Raw genomic sequence first — 16,903 nt, 5'->3', positions numbered from 1 at the left:
GTTACAAAATGCTGATTAACAACCCTTATTTAAAATTATTCCTAAAAGGTCCTTTAAGGAGACTCAACCTTGAAAATTATTGCTATATCATTTATGAGCATTGTAACTTGGGAGCCATAAAGATGTCCCTGACTCTCATTTTCCCATCAGAATTAATTTTAAATACCCGTAAAACTTTGATTAAACCTTTAAAATTCAGTAGCTATACTGGCAAAATTATTCCCTTTAATGTTTCTCTTGCTTTTTCTTGATAATCCTTAACAGACTCCCTATCATCTTAACCAGTAATCCTGAACAGATTTAGGCCATTTTTAACAAAAAATACTACTGTCTATGCATAAACAATAGAAAATCAACAGTTAATTGAATAAAAGATGTGAAACACCAGAATCACGAGGTTTAGATGACAAATAAAGAGATTTAATTGGAGGCACACTAGAACTGGATGTCAAAAGGGGCTAAGGATGGTTTTTTTCAGTGGTGGCTCTTTGTGATCTGCATGAGTGCCAGGCAGGTGTGAAGCCACTGGTACAGGTATTCGACTGGAGCAGAGTCCTGCTGCCACACTGCTGCTTGAGGGACACCTGGAACAAAAACCAGCTGTAAATACAACAGGGAAAGCCAAAACCGTGAGCAGTGTTGCCACAAGAACAGAAGATCATCCCCTCAGCAGAATTTACCCTGAAACCAGTAATTCCAGGAATGGTGATGCTTTGAAAAGCACACAGCTGTATCATGACAGTGACCTGTCAAGTGCTGACTTTCCACTCTAATTTATCTTATTTTGTGGTGAGTGCCCTGTTGTACAAAGTGCTCTGCTATATTTTAATGCTAAACCAGCACTTGCATATGGAACATATGGACATGACTTGAAGTTAATTTTAAAGGAATTCCCATATGTGAGTTATACTGCATTCACTCCTCTGATCTGACACTGCTCTCTCAGAATAGGTTCCATCCTTGAAACCTAGCACATCTGCAGTTTCCAAGGCTACGTGCTTTAATCTAATTACATTCGTGTCTCTAACTGTAGGAAAACCGGATGCTCTAGGCCTGTTTTGTTCTTTCCAGTGAATTAGTTTAATATATATGAGGAGAACACATGAAAAGGAACTATGACTGCCTCAAGTGTTTACTCTTTATCAGCGGGCAGGGTACTGTTGATAAATATCCCCAGCTAAAGTAATAACTCTTGTCCACGTTTGGCTTTTAGCAGGCCTCTCAGACTGGTATTAGATCCTGAAGAGAGAGATCTCAAGGAGAACAAGTAATTTCTCTTGCAGAGATATTGCAAATAATAACAACAGCCTCTTGACTGCTCTGGCATCAAGAAAAGCTCACGTTCATTAAAAGAGAGAAAAACAGACTGACAAAACAGCTCCTGTCTATGGCCTGTGAGTACATAAAGCACTTGGCAGATGGTGTTTACGAAGAGGAGGGCTCACACTGTGTGTTCCTGTTTGGAGATGGGTCAGTCCCTAGGGCAGGGCACAGAGGTCTGAAGTGGATTTGCTTGCCAAAAGAGCCATCATTCTTCATAAGTCTTTACATATTACTTGCCAAAAGAACCCTCATTCTTCATGCTTATCAGGTTTACAATGAGATCACTTGTTCTGGAAGGTTTCAAAGCTGATCTGCTCCCCTTTCCTGAAGGCAGTGAATTTTGAGTCTAAATTTAACAGGTTGATTTCTCTTGACCAAAAAAGACTGCAGATATTTTGGACCCATTATCTGTTGTTTAACTTATTGTGAAATCAAAGTTAAGTTCTGGAGTAAGGCCCTTAAAAGCACTCAGCTGAATGTTGCCATTGACACGGTTTCATTTTTGAACTGTGTCTGGTAACCTCACAATTAGTTTATAATATTTTACCAGTGATGAGGTCCAGCAGCAACTCTGCTTGAACTTGTACAGATGAAGCAGTTGGATCAAAGCAATAAATCTCCCGAATCAAATTGTCATCAAGTTTCTGCAATGCAGAGAACAAAAAGATCAGGGTGTTTGTGAAAAGCTTACAGAATGAAAGATAGATAAGAAACATATAGGAAATCTATAGGTAATGAATTATTTCACTACCATTTCCCCCTTGGCAAATTCCACTGCATCTTCTTGGAGGAGGAAGAATAGAAAACAAACTCTCAACAATTCAAATTCTCACCAGTTTACACTGACTCCAGCTCTTAGTCAAGCCCTTCCAGTCTGGATGCAAAAGCAGCAGCACAGCCTTGACTACGTTGTGTACCAGAGCTGGGGGTTTTGCACGGCTCTTTATTCCAGTGAAGCTCTCAGTGTTGAGTTTCTGGACACACTCGCGCAGCTCCTGCAGCATGAACCGGTGGAACAGAATCCCTGCGTGCCTCACATTTGCCAAACGTCCTGCCTCTGCAATCAAAAACAAACCTCTGCAGAAGCTGCTCAGAAACATCTGCTGCTTTACTCAGGACTTACACTACTGACTGACAGTCTATGTGCTAGATCTCTGAGGGCAACAAGGTGTCTGCTTCACACCTTTGATTTCAGCATGAAGTACCCTGTGAGCCAGAGATAAAATCTGCCCACTCTGTTTAACTCTACTCTGCTAAGCTCTGAGACTTGCTCAGGAGTAGTTTATATATACCAAGGATTTGTATTTGTCTTTCCCTACTTGTAGGAATGATACTTTTAATATAGTTTTACTGAGATTCCTAATTTCACCCCAAAAAACTATCTCACATCTGTATGCACAATACCCAGCACTTGTGTTGGTTGTGTTTCCTCTAGAGACCTCTGCAGGATCTCCGAGCAGGCAGCTTGGGCCATCTTTAGCATTTTCTGCAGGTCTTTCTGTTCCTGAGGTGGTAATTTCTTGTGCTGTCCGATGCTGATATCAAATATGCCGAGAGTTTGTCTCGATAGGTCATGGAGAGGTACTGCAATGTGGTGTTCTCCATAGACAGAAATGAGAGTGACCTCTGAACTGTCTGTGCACTTGAACAGGTAATCTCTGAAATGAAATGTGCTACGGTTTACCATCCTGGGTTTTTTTGGTGAGTTACTTAGCATATTTAAGGTACCATTCATCTCTTGTTGTTAAAATAAAGGTATTACATTACTAAATCATAGTTTGTTTCCTTGAAGTGAAATTTGCACAGCTTTAAGTATGATTCAAGGCATGTACACAAAGGAAAAAATAGCATTGGGAACACAATATTGCTTAGCCAAGGCGATTGCTGAAAATCATGAGAATTTAACAGATCTTGCTTTGAAAGCAGTTTGCTGTTTCTAACTGCATTGATGTTTGTTGTAGACAGTTTCATAAGAAAGTAAAAAAAGCTGCTGGAGTAGCACATGGCTGTTCAATCAACTTTGACAACAAGGATGATATGCTTAAAAGACAAGTCTGTGAGGATCTTGGCAGTGGAAGGAAACAGAGAATTGAAGGAAATGAGGCTAATGTGGCCAGGAAAAAATACAGATTATTCTTAAGAGCAAAATGGTTCAGTGTAGGCTGTAATCTTGCAAACCTTGGCAGCTCGGCTGGTAAGCATTAAGTCAGAAGTTTTTGCAGCCTAAAGTCAAAGAGGAAATACTCCTCAGCCCTTCACAGTTCAGTGCCATGTGTGTACACTCCAGAAGCCTTGATAGTGAGAGAAGTCAGACACTCAGGGCTGCATTGTCAGGGGCTTCATGTACTGTGGGTCAGCCTGAGTCAAGGAGAGAGGGGACCAGGCCCATTGCAGGTGCTGGAGCCCACCTGAGGAGGTTTTCCTCTCTGAGGAGAACAACAGGAGAGCTGTGGATTTCCTCCTGTCCTGTGTTATCTGTGGTGATCATCTTGTACAGAGCATAGTTCTGCCAGAGAGAAAAGAAAGGTTTAGTTGCATCTAAGAAAGGAACAGATATTTTGAAGCTTTTCTTATAGGAAACTCCCATGTACATTCAAGAGCAATGGGATTATTTAAAGACATCTCCCAACACAGCTTAGTTTTATTCCCAGAGACGGGTGAAGAATGTGCCCTGGACCTCCATCAGCCAGACCATTTACTCCACCCCAGGCTCCACACTGAGGAACACCCACAGGCCTAGAGGCTTCCACTTTTTCCCATCCTCTTGCAGTCCTTTCTCGTGTCATGTTTGTGTCAGTATGTCTTGACACATGAAAAGCAGAGAGGGGAGTGAGTGACCTGGCTATCAGGCAGCTAACAAGGGAACAGTGCTGAGCATGAAATGACAACAGAACACTGCCAACATAAACCATGCTTATCAGAGGAAGCAGCTGAATTATGACTGCAGCAGATATCATACAGACTTTGGGATGGCACGGGATCAGTCCTAAATATTGCATATACTTCTTGTCTTCTTAGCTCACTGGCACATGAAGTGACAAGCTTCCCAGGGCCCGGGTGCTTGCTGAACAACTGGAATATGACCTGCACAGAGCAGGGCTGCCTTTACAAGCTGGCTAATTTGGAACCAGTCACTCCCTGAGCTGTATTTACATCTTGGCTGCTGTCATAAGTTCAGAACAAAGAGCTAATACATTAGCTGGAACATTCTCTTGTCCTTATAAAATACCATAATTTAGACATGCAGAGGATCTCCAAAAAAAAAAGCTTTTTCCCTTAGTGGAAGTCCCAGATAGCAAAGCTATGGATGGATGGATGGGTGTGGGGTTCTGCTCTGTTGGCTGCTATGCAGCAGTGAGCATTGAAGCAGAATATTCCCTTTTCATATGGAAAAAGGGTTACACTAGCAGTGCTCTTGAATTTTTTTACATGGGACAATGAAAACAATGAAGAGGGGTCTCCTTTAGAGAGGGAATCTTCCCTCACTGCATTTGTAGCCCTTTTGTTACCCGAGCAGGCACAATAATCTTGTGCAGGCTTCAGCTTTAATGACAAAACCAGTGGAAAAACACAGGCAGCTGGAGATGGCAGTTCCTCTCTAAAGCAGCCTTTCAGCCTCTGATGATTACAGACCTTTTCTCTGCAGTACCTTGTCTTTGCCAGGTGCCACCAGATAGGTTGTGACAGTGTGGATGCTGGGTGTCCTGGGATACAACCAGTCCAGAGCAGTGACAGCCACTTGTAGAACATTTTCCTGCATGCAGACGTGGTGGTAGGCTTTGCTGAATGCATGGCAAACTCCCTGTGAAGGCAGAATCCTCCAAGTGAGCCAGACAATTCCACACAGTTTGGGAGGAAAAAGCTGGGGAAATGTTCATGTTGTAACAAATTGCTTTAATCAGAATTTGTAAAGTGGAAAAGTGACTGTGAAATGTCTCTTATCAAATAATGCCCTGAAGTACTCAGTACGCGGTCACAGCCAAGTCCTGAACCAGACAGAGCTGATTTTTAGTGGATTTTTAGGCTGATTTTTAGTGGAAATAGCCAAATGGACTGGTAAGGTTGGCTTGCTGCGCTCCCTGCTGCCCAGATGATGCATCCACAGTGAGGCTGATCCCAAAGAAACCCGGACAGCTGTCACTTATAATTATTCCACCACATAAAAAGTAAGGTTTTGTGTCATTTTATAGAAATGAACACAAATATGAGATTGAGAGCTTCAGGAAATAAAATCTGCTACCTTTGGACTTTGCACAAAAGGGCAATTAATGTCCTAGTCAGGAGAAGATTAAATAAATTATTAATGAAGTGATACCTCATAACAGATTTCAGATAAGATGCTAATCAGGAGGATATTGATAAGGTGCTCTCCTTACACCACTTTCACCATATACTGCAGAAGGGGATCCACAGATTTTTTTTAGTTGTGCATCTTACATTTACTCAGAACAAACATGTAAAATTCACAAGTTTTTTGCAGGTTGGTGTAAAAAACTGCTTTCTGATGGTGCCCACCTCATAGAAAGTGATCTCATGGATCAGGAAGATGGATTCCTGACACTGGTCCCGAAGAGTGTCAAGTCCTAGAATGCCAAAAACTCTCCAATGAGCATCAAACAGGGGCAGCACCAGGAATGAACCTTCCCTCTCCTCCACAGGGCGGTCAGAGTTCCAGAAGTGAATGTTTCCGTGGAGCTGAACTTTTGGAACATAGATTGGCTTTCCCTGGTCTATGGCTGCAAAGCTGAAATATAAATTTATGAGGAGCTTTGTCAGGAGGAGCAGAAAACCTTTAGTGAAACAGTAAATACTGCAGCTTTGATCTCTCCCTGTTTTTTGGCATCAGAGAAGGAAGGTGTGAGCTCCATGCCCTCACCACTGTCAGCAATACCACATTTACCACTTGCATCCCAAAGACAGTGGTAATAAAGAGGCACTTTTCATCCTTAGGACATTTTAAAAACTTCAGCTAATGAATGGAATGAAAAGGAATACAGAAGCAAGCAGCAGTTACATTTAATAGCTTAGAGGCAGCAATGTTTAAAGAGATAAATATGTCTGGCTTTTGGAAATGGCAAGTGAAGAAGCATGAAAGCTGTTTATACCATAAACACTATGGAAGGAAAGGCATTGTTCTCAAAAATACCCTGTGGATATAAACTGGCATAACAGAATTAATTTTTAAAGAAGAAAATGTAGACCCAATGCCACAGACATTTGCTAAAGGATGAGATTTATTAGAGTGTGAGCTAATCTCCCCAAGGAAAGGAGTGAAATCCCAAACAGAGCAGTTCTAAGCAGGCCATGTGGAGTATAAGGACACGTATAGACTATTGGATCATTCCACAACAGCCTCTTGGGAGATTTCCTCTCTGGAATACTCCATCAACCTCAGTTTCCAGTGCATCCCAAACACTGCCCCATACATTCCAAACAGTCTAGAGGAAAAGGAACAGGTGTTTGCAGCTTCTTACCTGACTCCTTTCATGTCTCTGTGCAGCACTTGGTTTAGGACATGGGGAGCATCTTCTGGGGTGCAGGCCACGTAGCGCAGGCAAACCTGTCCCTGCTCTGGGTTCTCTTCCAAAAGGGCAATATATGCACTGATCCTCTTGTTATCCCCATGGGCTTCCATGTCCTAGCAACCAAATGTTCCCCATTACAGTCTGTACATTAGCCACTGGCACTTACTTAATGGACTTAGCACTTGTTTAATTTTTGCTGAGATGCTGCTCTGGGTCACTGAGTTTGTGTGTCACCAACCCCATGACGTGGCTGTGTCTCTGCTGTGGCCGTGTCTGCCCAGTGCACCCTGTGACAAGCACACTCAGTATTTGATTGGCAAGGAAAACTGATTTCCTTTTTCCTATTGCTAATGGGGAGAAATAGAAAAGCAATCCCTAACTATAATCTATGCCTAATAAAAAATCCTATGGATTTCTTTTCCAGTAGGAGATTCCTTTAAGAAAAAAATAAACAAGTGCCAGAGTTGCCACATTTACAAACCTAGACAGTACTGCAAGAACACTTCAGGTACACTGACAGAAGTTTGGATTTGAGGAGGCTTTAATGGTGAGGAAAACCAGCTAAAGCTGCAGCTGTAAATTAAAAATGAAACAATTTCCCCTACAAATTAACCATCTTTGTCCCAAACTGACTCTGCTGTGTTTCATTTCAGAAGCTCCAAAACAACAGCTATGGATTTCCAGATCTGACCTGAGTCAGTTCCTCCATAAGTGAGACAAAATTATCCATGAGATTCCTTCAGCACTGGCAGAGCAAGGATGCTTACCTGGGACAGGGCCCTAATCACTGCTTTGTACACCGGTTCCATGCTCGTTCCGCTGGTCTCAGCTGCATGCTGGATATCCTGCAGCCATTTCCTCCTGGCTGAGCATTGCAAGCTCTCGGGGTGACTTTGTTCCACCCTTGTGGTCAAGAATCTCACCAAGTTATCAATAGTTTCATCCTCATTGCCAGTGAACTTGGAAGCAGTTAACTCAAGGAAAGTCTGGAATGCCTTTGGGGATAATTTCCCCACTCTACTGAGCTGTGGGTACTGGGAGAAAAGCTGTTCCTTTGCTGTAGGAAAAAAAAAAAAAAAAGACAGGAAAAATTGATTAATCAGTTGATTAATCAGTTTTGCAAAATATTAATCAAGACTTAAACAGGCTTTGGGTGGAGCCCATCCAGCCCACCCTTCTAGGTTTCTTTCAGCTGTCTCCTATGTGGAAGTGGCAGATAATCTCCAGTTTCCAGACTGGAAGCATCCTTTTCTCTAGATGCCTGCTCCCCTCCCGTGAGAAGGATCCCGCACAGCCCTGGTTTCTCTCGGGTGCTGCCCAGCTGCGCAGCCGGTCTGTCCGGGCTGTGCCCAGCCCGGCTCTGGGCTCACGGGGGTGCTCTTGCACAGCCTGAGGGACGTGCAGGCGCTGCCTGGCGCCGGCAGCCCGGGCTTCGCGGCATCTCTGTGGCTGACGCTTCCAGCATTTTTCTGCATCCTGTTTTCAAATCCTGTTGGACTCTAGGATGTTCCTGCTCATGGCAGGGTGTTGGAATAGATGATCTTTATAAGTGTCTTCCAATCCAAACCATCTTATCATCATTATCACAGATTTTAGCTGAAGAAGTAGCAAGTACTAATTTGGCCTCAATCATGGTGTGGCCATGATGCTCAATGCTGTTTTATCCAGCCCATCATCCAAGGAACATTCAATATTCTAATTTCATTTCTGATTTTCTGACAGAAGTAGGATGGAGAATATTTTTATCATATAAAATGTTTAGATTTTTACCTCCACTTTCTCCTCACTTTGAAGAAAGGGATGCAGGAAAAAAAAAATACACACGAAGTTGAATGTGGTATGATCACTTCCTTCACTACTGAGCCACAGCAAAATGAATTATTTTCCCCTTTACAACCAAAGTTACACTTTTCACTTGCAAAGACAATCAAATAATTCTAATCACTTTTTACTCTGTGTTTGCATCCAGAAGTGCAATGTCTGTGAACCCTTCTCCCAAACCTGCCTGTTCCCCATCCTTGAGAGATTATATTGAGGCTGCTAGAAATAGCTCCTGTTTGCTGGTAGGTGGTATTGATTTTGCTATGCTCCCTTTCTATTTATTGTCCTTTAGTTTATGAGCCCTTCATGGAAGGGACTGTGTCCCATATTTCCATGGTATGTTCTGGCATGCTTTGAATTCAGGAGAGCAGTGACCTGCGAGTTTCTCCTGGTTGGACAGCCTGGAGATGATTAACTGGGAGATACTGGTGTGCTCCCCACCCCACCAGCTGCCTCCAGTGAGCTGAAGGATAAGGAGATTCTGGTACTGCCAAAGTGAGCCACTTTTAGTGATTTGCAGCAGAACAAGCAGCATGAAGATGAGCATGGAGATGAAAAAACCCGTCCTTTCCTCCCAAGCACATATGCAGACATGTTCTTAATTGCTAACACAGTGTTTCAGAGCACCTTATGCCCACATGTTAATATGCATGAGGCTGCCAGACAGGTTCAGGTGAACCTGCAGCACTTCTGCTGGACCCAAGTCTTTTCTGTCAAGGACCAAATTTGCTAAGTTTCTGCAGTGAAATAACCAACAGAGAAGTGCTAGTCGAAGCTGCTCTGTAATTCATGAGAGCTGTGCGACAGTGTGGATAACTACAGGCTATTTGAGATCCATAAGGAAAGCTGTTCTCTCCTGTGAGATACATTCCTGCTGGAAGCACAGTAAAATGTATCTATTAAAAATAGCTGGATAACACAGATGGACTGGACTAAAAGTGCAAACATGTCCTCAGGCTTTATGTGTGTTTTTTCACTGCCATATCACATGTATACATAGCATGTTACAGTTGATACAATTTTTCAATTCATCCCAGTGTCATTAAAACTTTGGGTACTTCTCTGCCTTGGAACCTTGCACAGGAGGAGGGGATGGAGCAGTGCATTAACAAATAGGTCTGGGTAGCTGTTCCTTTCCATTTTACACCTCATAATGTGTATGCTTATGACTGCTTGCAAAATCAAACTGGTACTTACAACAACCTCAGTAGCCCTGTCACTGAATGGTTGAAACACTGAAATGTGTTGTTCTCACAGAGTAGAGGTTTTTCCTTACCCTTCATCAAGGCCTCTTTTCCCCTGCCTCCCTCGAATGTGCTCAGAACAGCAACCACCTCTTCCAGCTCCAGAGAGCCACAGGTGCTGCTGTCCCACTTCTCAAAGAGTGCCTCCAAAAGCTGTTTCCTTTGGGCCATGTGAGACATGTGGTGAACCTGCAACAGAGGAGCAGTTGGTGTTTGGCAACTCCTGGACACTGATGCTGGACCCTACACAAGTGTGGACACACTCTGCAGTGGTTGTGCCAGTCACCTCATTCCTATGGGCCAGGCTGAATCTGTACATACACGGCTCAGACCTAGAGATGAATCCTTAAATCTGGGAGATAACTTAGAAACACTAAACACAGGCAACAGTTCAGTTTACCAGGCAGGACCAGCACTGCAGAGTTATTTCACAGCTGACAAATGAAGCCTGCACTGGATTTAAGGTGAGGTCAGCTCAGGTAAGTGCAAGTTTCCCAGAACACAAATGTCCCCCCAGCAAGAGCTAACCACAGCCCTGTCAGTGACATCCCAAGATGTGACAGTTCATATTTCTGTACACTGTTATTTTGCTGGTGCTGCCCTGAAGTGTGTGGGCCTCAAGCAAATACATGTTACCATTTGTCCTCTAAACCCAGCATTGAGGGATAACTGGCTGGAGTGGAATTCTCTCAAAGGCCAAAATACTGGCAGTGTGTGCTGTGTTCAGTGAGGACTGTGGAGCCGTCAGATCCAATATCTCATGCAAATTAGGTCAGCAGCACAGAGGAAAACCAGAAAGAGGTCTGAGGAAAACACAGCTAGAGAAATGCACCACAAAGCAGACCTGAAGGCATATGAGGCACCTGATGCTGGGCATGAGGAAGGGGAATATCTTTTTTTCAACACATGGCAAAAGCACCTTGTAACTTAAACGCAAAGAAACCTGTGCACATTCACATCCAGCCATGCACACAGCAAACCCAAAGACACTTGTTTTAAAATCCTCCCCAAACATCCACAATCTCCCATGTACGTATCAGTGCAGGAGATCAGGTTCTTGGCTATTATAAAGGTGAATAAGCAGAATGGAATGTTTTGGGCTCTTTCACAATTAATTATCAACTGTTGTCTCACTGAGTCCGGCTTTAGGACAGACAGACAACCTCTTACAGGATGAGTCTGTCATCACTTCCAGAGCTGAGGGCTAGGGAGGGAGCATCTGTATGAAAACAAAGGGGTAAAAGGTCTCCTGAAGGAACAGAGGATGGCAGGCTGCAAGTGGAGAGCTCTGCCAGCATCAGATTAACAGTTGACTTTGTCAAGTGTCTGTGGGCATTTGCTCGGGTTTTTTTGGACATGGGATCAGCAAAACTTATCAATATTTACTTTTTCTAGTTGTTCCATCTTTTCCTCTTCTGTCTGTTTATATTCTTCTTTGATAAATGCAGTGAGCCTCTTCACAGTAGGCAGAGAAATGTCTTCACCAACAAAATTGTCCATGAGCTGTACAAACTGTGGCAGGGTGAGGCAGCTTGCAGCAAAGGAACTCTTAGTACAAGAATCCTGATGGTTCTGAATCTCTGCCACGCTGGGACCTGAGTCTGAGAGGCAGAAAGCACAGCGTGTCACAGGAAGCCAAATGCTGCCCTAAAGCCAACCACGTGGCAGCTATCAACACAGCCCTCAATCCTGCACTTCCTATCCAGGGAAATTATGGCTGAACACAGACTGACTCCATGCTGAGTAAAGGCCTTAATCTGCTTATACTGTTCTAATAGTAGCTCTGCAGATCCAGTCTGGCATGGATGGCATCCTACAGCCAGGTCAAACCCTGGCTACAGGTGAGCTGCAATTGCTGTTACTCAGCAGGGGGCTGTCTGAGACAAAGGCCTCACTGAGGGACTGCTGTCCCAGACATCAGGATGCACATCCAAGGACTGACTGAAGGACGGGGTAGTGCTGTGCACTGGGAGTTACCACAGAAAGCTGTAGGTACCAGGGGGCTGTACCATCAGCTTTACAGCCCTTGACATAATGAATCTGTCATTGGATTGCTCAGACAATGTAGACCCAGTTCTTGCAGTGTTCTAAACCGTGAGACACAAGAGTGATCACAGAGTGCTAGCAAGGAGGTTGGCCCTTCTAGGATTTTTCAGAAAATACCTCTTTGAAAAACAGTTGTCTGATCACAGCCTTCCTAGAACAAAGGCTTTTGTAAACAATGAGGTAGGATCATCCTTCGGAAACACAGTGAGAGATTAAAATAAAAGGTTCCTGCTAGATGATCTCATAGCACATCTCCCTATAGGCAGCCACAGTCTAAAAGTTATTTAAGTAATTTCTAGATTTAATGTGCTCAGGTTCCTGTCTTGCTATAGTAATATTATAGAGTGAAACAGAACATAAAGTTTCTCCTTATTATAAAATGCTGCTGCTTCAAAACGTCCCTACTTGAATTAAAGTGTCTGCTCAGCGCCTTGAATACAGATCACCAGCAAAGTGACTCACCTGCCATCCTGTGAGAGGAATAAGCTCTGAAACCTTGGCAAGAAACACCATGCCGAGAAGATAGCAAAGCTTATGGTCCTCTCTACTCAGAAATCCCTCACATGGTTTTGAAGTGGATTTAAAACACCCTATAGTTAAATGAATCCAAGTATATACATTAAAAATTATTAAGGTCTGTCAGAAAAAAGGAGAACACTTTCCCTGGTCATACAGGAGGTCCTCACCCTGCAGTCTTGTCTCTGAGCTTGTCTGTTGGTCAGACTGGCTCTCACTGCTTGCAGGGGTTTCTTTCACAGCCTCTGCAGCTGGAGCTTCCTGTTGGGAGTCAGTGACATCTGTGTCTGCCCCAGCTCTGTCTCCTGAGGCCGTGCTTGCAGCTTCAGGTGCTGTCTCTGCAACTCCACTGTCCTCTTGACTAACTTGCCCTTCTGATCCAGGTTCTCTGGCTGAGGTATGATCTCCTTCTGGTTTTGGTTCTGTCTCAGGCTCTCCACCCAGGATGGATTCCTCTGGTTTTCCAGATCCAGGTTCTCCATCTGCACTGAGACTGTTCCCAGCAGAGGCTGATCCTGGGAGAGCTTCATCCTGTCTGTCTACAGTTCCAGGCTCAGCTTCCCTCTCAGTTTTGGTGTCTCCATTGGAGGTGGATTTCTCACTGTGGATGGTATCTCCATCCAAATCAGCAGCTTCAAGGCCAGAGCTTTTCACTGCTGACACAGCATCCTCACCTTCCTTGCTCACTTCAGCACCACTTGGCTCTGCTGCTTCATTTTCCTCCTTGGAAATTCCTCCAGTCTCAGCTTCACTCGCGCCCATTTCTTCAACAACTCCTTCTGCAGCACTGCTGCTCATTCTGTCACTCCCTTGCCTATCATCATCTACAGGTTCATTTCCTAAAATCTCTCCCTCAGAAACTTTTGTTTGAGATGAGACCAAATTTTCACTGAGTTTCTCACAAACTTCCTGGTCTCCAAGGCTTCCCCAGAAATCCATGAGATGAATATCGTGCAGCTCAATTATTGGCCCTAAAACAGAAAAAATATGTGTAAGCTGATAGTTTGCACTGGTTTTATGTTCTATAATATTGCATAAGAAAATATAAAGAAAACATATAATGCCAAGTAAATACAAACTACCAGACAGTACCTTCTGCAAAAACACATCTCAGGAACAGATAACTTCAGAATAATGTCTTTGCAGAGATCTGCACTTCTGGCTATGTATTACACCACTTTTCCTTTGAAATAAATATTTCATCATTCTCTACACCAAGAAGGAGAGACGTAATTTGCCTTGCATTTGATCTCCGCAATTAATTACTGCCCAATATCTTTAAAATATTTTACTTTCATGCAGATGACTCCCTGTATTTTTTCTTTTTCTTTCTGGAGGTATTTTAGTGCAAACACAAAATTAACTTCTAATATTGCCCAGTAAAAAAGAATAATTGGTTCAGGAAGAATCTTTCTTTAATTCTATTTCCCAAAAAGTACTTCAGGATTCTGTAGCAAGGAAAATTTTGGATGCTGAAACATTTTTGAACATTGCATCACATATTGCAAAACATGCTTGCAAATCCTGGTGTGTAGGTCACAGCACTCATTTGGGTCCTTTTTTGGGGCTCTGTTCATTTCTGGTAACACTTATAAAATTATCTGAGCCATCCAGCCTTGTGTGGACTCCCAGTGTTTTAACCACAACTGAAACATCACACGTGCTCACATTCTCTGGGATTCCAAAATTCATCAGGCAAGTGGCTTCTGTTGTAGAAGTCTCTCAGCAGGGCCAGTATCTTTTGTCTCTCTAAGACAACCTAGACAAAAAGATTACAATTACTGGAGTTTTCCTGTGGTTTTGTGTCTTACATCAACATTTGCAGCACTAGAAAGGCACCATTAGCCAAGAATAACCTGTGACTCGTAATTATCCATTACCAGAACATCACTACAAATTCCAAAGAAGATAATTTATTTCATAGAGGCAAAAATTTCTTCTGGGCTGAGCTGGAACTCCCCACACATATTACTGTGCAGGCTCTTCCTCTTCCATGTCCTTGACAAATTACAGTGAGATAATTGTAACTGTTCTGCCAAAGGAGTTCTTCGTGTGAAGATCAAAGCTTCAGCATTTCATACTCTCAGGACAGATATTGATTGCCTGACAGTACCATGGAAGAATTTTCATGTATTATGGTCTGTGCTGTGTTACCTTAGTGACTGCACATTGTAGTTTGGTTTTGTGCCCTGTCATCTCCTTTGAAGTGTGATGTATTAGCCTGGAAACATAATTAGTCCAAAAATCTGAGCTATTATGACAACCTCCCTAATTTCCTTTAAAAATTCATAGACATTTGACCACAGAGGTGAGAGAGGTATCAGCAGTTCCAGTGCAGAGGAAGGTGCAGAGTTTATTAAATCCTTGTTGCTCAGGGTGAGTGTACACAGACGATAAACCCAGGAAAAGGCAATGAAATGGGTCATTTCCAATCAGGAAATTGTGGGGTTTAAAAAGTAAAGCAAACCTAAACGATTGCAAGTTTTCCATTTTATGATGTATTCCTGTTGTCATTATTTAAGTCCTGCCACCTTTGTAATCTCCCTCCCATTAGTGAAATAAAGTAGTTAATTAGGAAGCAGATTTACTTAAGTTCATTATTTGTAGTGAGTAGCTTTCCACCTGAATTATTGATTTCCTTTTCACGTTTTGTTCTTAGATTAAAAACTGCAAAATGTAAAATTCACCAGGCTTTTAATTCCTTGTGAACTTTGCCTGCCCTTAGACTTAAGAAATAAAGGAAGAATTTGCTGTTCTTTTCTGGAAATTAGCTCAAGATAACTGCATTGTTTATAACCTGAAACTGTAATTATTGGCACCAATAGTTAAAAACAGAGGATATGGGAACAACCCAGAGATTTACATCTCACCTACTGGTGAGGTTAATACTGGAACTAAGTGAACACATCACATTTGCTGGTACTGCAGCACCTTCCTCTACAGGGAAGGGGTTTTGCCAGTTCTGCAGAAAGGACCAGAACTGAAATGTAAGAAGCCATCTGGTCCAATTTTAGTGCTTCAGACTCCTGTAATTTAATTCCTGCTGGTAAAAAAAAAATGCTGGAAGTCAGGGTTGAATTTCAGCTATGGATGGGTTTGGAACAACAAATGTCACCATAGAATTCTGTCCCTGAACTTAGAAGATGAAGGTCCTGATTCCCAGTATCTTCTGGCATTAACATACAGATACCTTGCACACCCCTGTGCAAACATTTCTTCTTGTTATTTGTCTTTCATCTGAAGATATCAGATCATGCTCTGATCTGTTTAGGAGATGCACAAACACACAACGTTTTTGAAGGTGTTGCCAGATCACTGTGGAATATTTGGGTCCTCCATTCAGTATTTCCATTACACACACTTAATTTTCCATTCAAATTTCCTCAGCTGTTACTTGTCACAATCATTTGCTGGTTGCCTTGAACTTTGCAGTACTAATGCATAATTTTACTTCATTAAAATGGGACTAGATTGATGAAGTATTATTAAAAAGAAAATAAGCATGTTGTTTGGGGATTTGGTTACCTTTTTGTCATATTAACATAATGTAATTGGAGGATTTAGATAACTCAAATTCTTGAAGTTTTTTGTTATTTGGATCAAATAATTTTTTTAAATATAAAAATAGATAAATATATAAAATAGATAAAATAGCTGAAATTGCAAAAATTTAATAGGGGTTTGTTTACTTATTTAAACATTTCCAATTTACACAGATCTGCCATGTTAGCAGGGGGTTCTGTTATCTCAGGACATTTTTCCTTACAACTTACCCTGGGAGGACCATGTCACAGTACATCCATCTATAGAAGAGAGGAGCTCTACAACAAGAAACCATTTCCAACTCCCCTCTCCAGCTGTGCTATTTTTCCCAGTTCCTAAATTTAGTAGAAAAGGTGACTTTTCTTTGCACTTGCTGTGTGATTAAGTCGGCTGATGACAGATTCCTGCCCACCTGCCCTTTGTGCTGCACCTTTTGAGCAGGACAGGTACAGCCTCTCCTCTCCACAACAGAAACCCATCTGTGTTTGTACAGCTGCCCAAAACTGTAAAGCTGCAGAGCAGCTTTGGTGCCCAGGGAGTTGAAACACGTTGACCTAATTTTTTTGTCACCTAGATATTGGCAGGTGATGATTCTCAGCTGTTTTCAGCAATGTTCTGTGACCTGTGAGTAATTCCTTTGGCAACACAGACTAAACCAGACTTGCCATTTAATCAGGGATAGGTCAGTGTTTAACCACTTGATTGTTTTTCTGGAAATGTGATGTGTGTATCCTGAACCCTACAATGAGCTTGTTAGTGAGCAAGAGGGAAGAACAGACACTTAGAAAAGGTCATGAGAAAGCAGACTTTGTTGTTGCTGTACTGCAAGAAAGATAATCAGGAGTGTCTCAAGCTTCATTAGGTTGAAAACTAATCTCTGACTAA

At 42.5% G+C, this 16,903-nt stretch overlaps 1 protein-coding gene across 7 annotated transcripts in view; it reads right to left on the bottom strand.

The window, feature by feature from the left end:
• Nucleotides 1-381: 381 nt before the first annotated feature.
• Nucleotides 382-16,903, bottom strand: part of EFCAB5 (EF-hand calcium binding domain 5) — a 32,468-nt gene continuing 15,946 nt past the window's right edge. For 5 of the 7 annotated variants that reach the window (XM_063402693.1, XM_063402691.1, XM_063402692.1 and 2 more), the window contains 13 exons: nt 14,144-14,234; nt 12,646-13,446; nt 11,300-11,514; nt 9,946-10,102; nt 7,616-7,905; nt 6,798-6,961; nt 5,839-6,067; nt 4,973-5,125; nt 3,732-3,829; nt 2,728-2,981; nt 2,157-2,380; nt 1,871-1,967; nt 382-584 (listed from right to left, as the gene is read on the bottom strand). In XM_063402693.1, coding sequence (XP_063258763.1) covers nt 475-584; nt 1,871-1,967; nt 2,157-2,380; nt 2,728-2,981; nt 3,732-3,829; nt 4,973-5,125; nt 5,839-6,067; nt 6,798-6,961; nt 7,616-7,905; nt 9,946-10,102; nt 11,300-11,514; nt 12,646-13,446; nt 14,144-14,234 — 2,883 coding nt within the window. In that variant the 3' untranslated portion in view covers nt 382-474. Of the gene's footprint in view, nt 585-1,870; nt 1,968-2,156; nt 2,381-2,727; nt 2,982-3,731; nt 3,830-4,972; nt 5,126-5,838; nt 6,068-6,797; nt 6,962-7,615; nt 7,906-9,945; nt 10,103-11,299; nt 11,515-12,645; nt 13,447-14,143; nt 14,235-16,903 lie in introns of those variants that run through there. The other 2 variants (XM_063402695.1, XR_010081059.1) reach the window with 2 other exon arrangements.

The sequence above is a fragment of the Prinia subflava genome, chromosome 8 (genome assembly GCF_021018805.1).
Source record: "Prinia subflava isolate CZ2003 ecotype Zambia chromosome 8, Cam_Psub_1.2, whole genome shotgun sequence".
NCBI lineage: Eukaryota > Metazoa > Chordata > Aves > Passeriformes > Cisticolidae > Prinia > Prinia subflava.
Note: the sequence above shows the minus strand (reverse complement) of the source record. Positions and strands in the feature narration are given on the sequence as shown.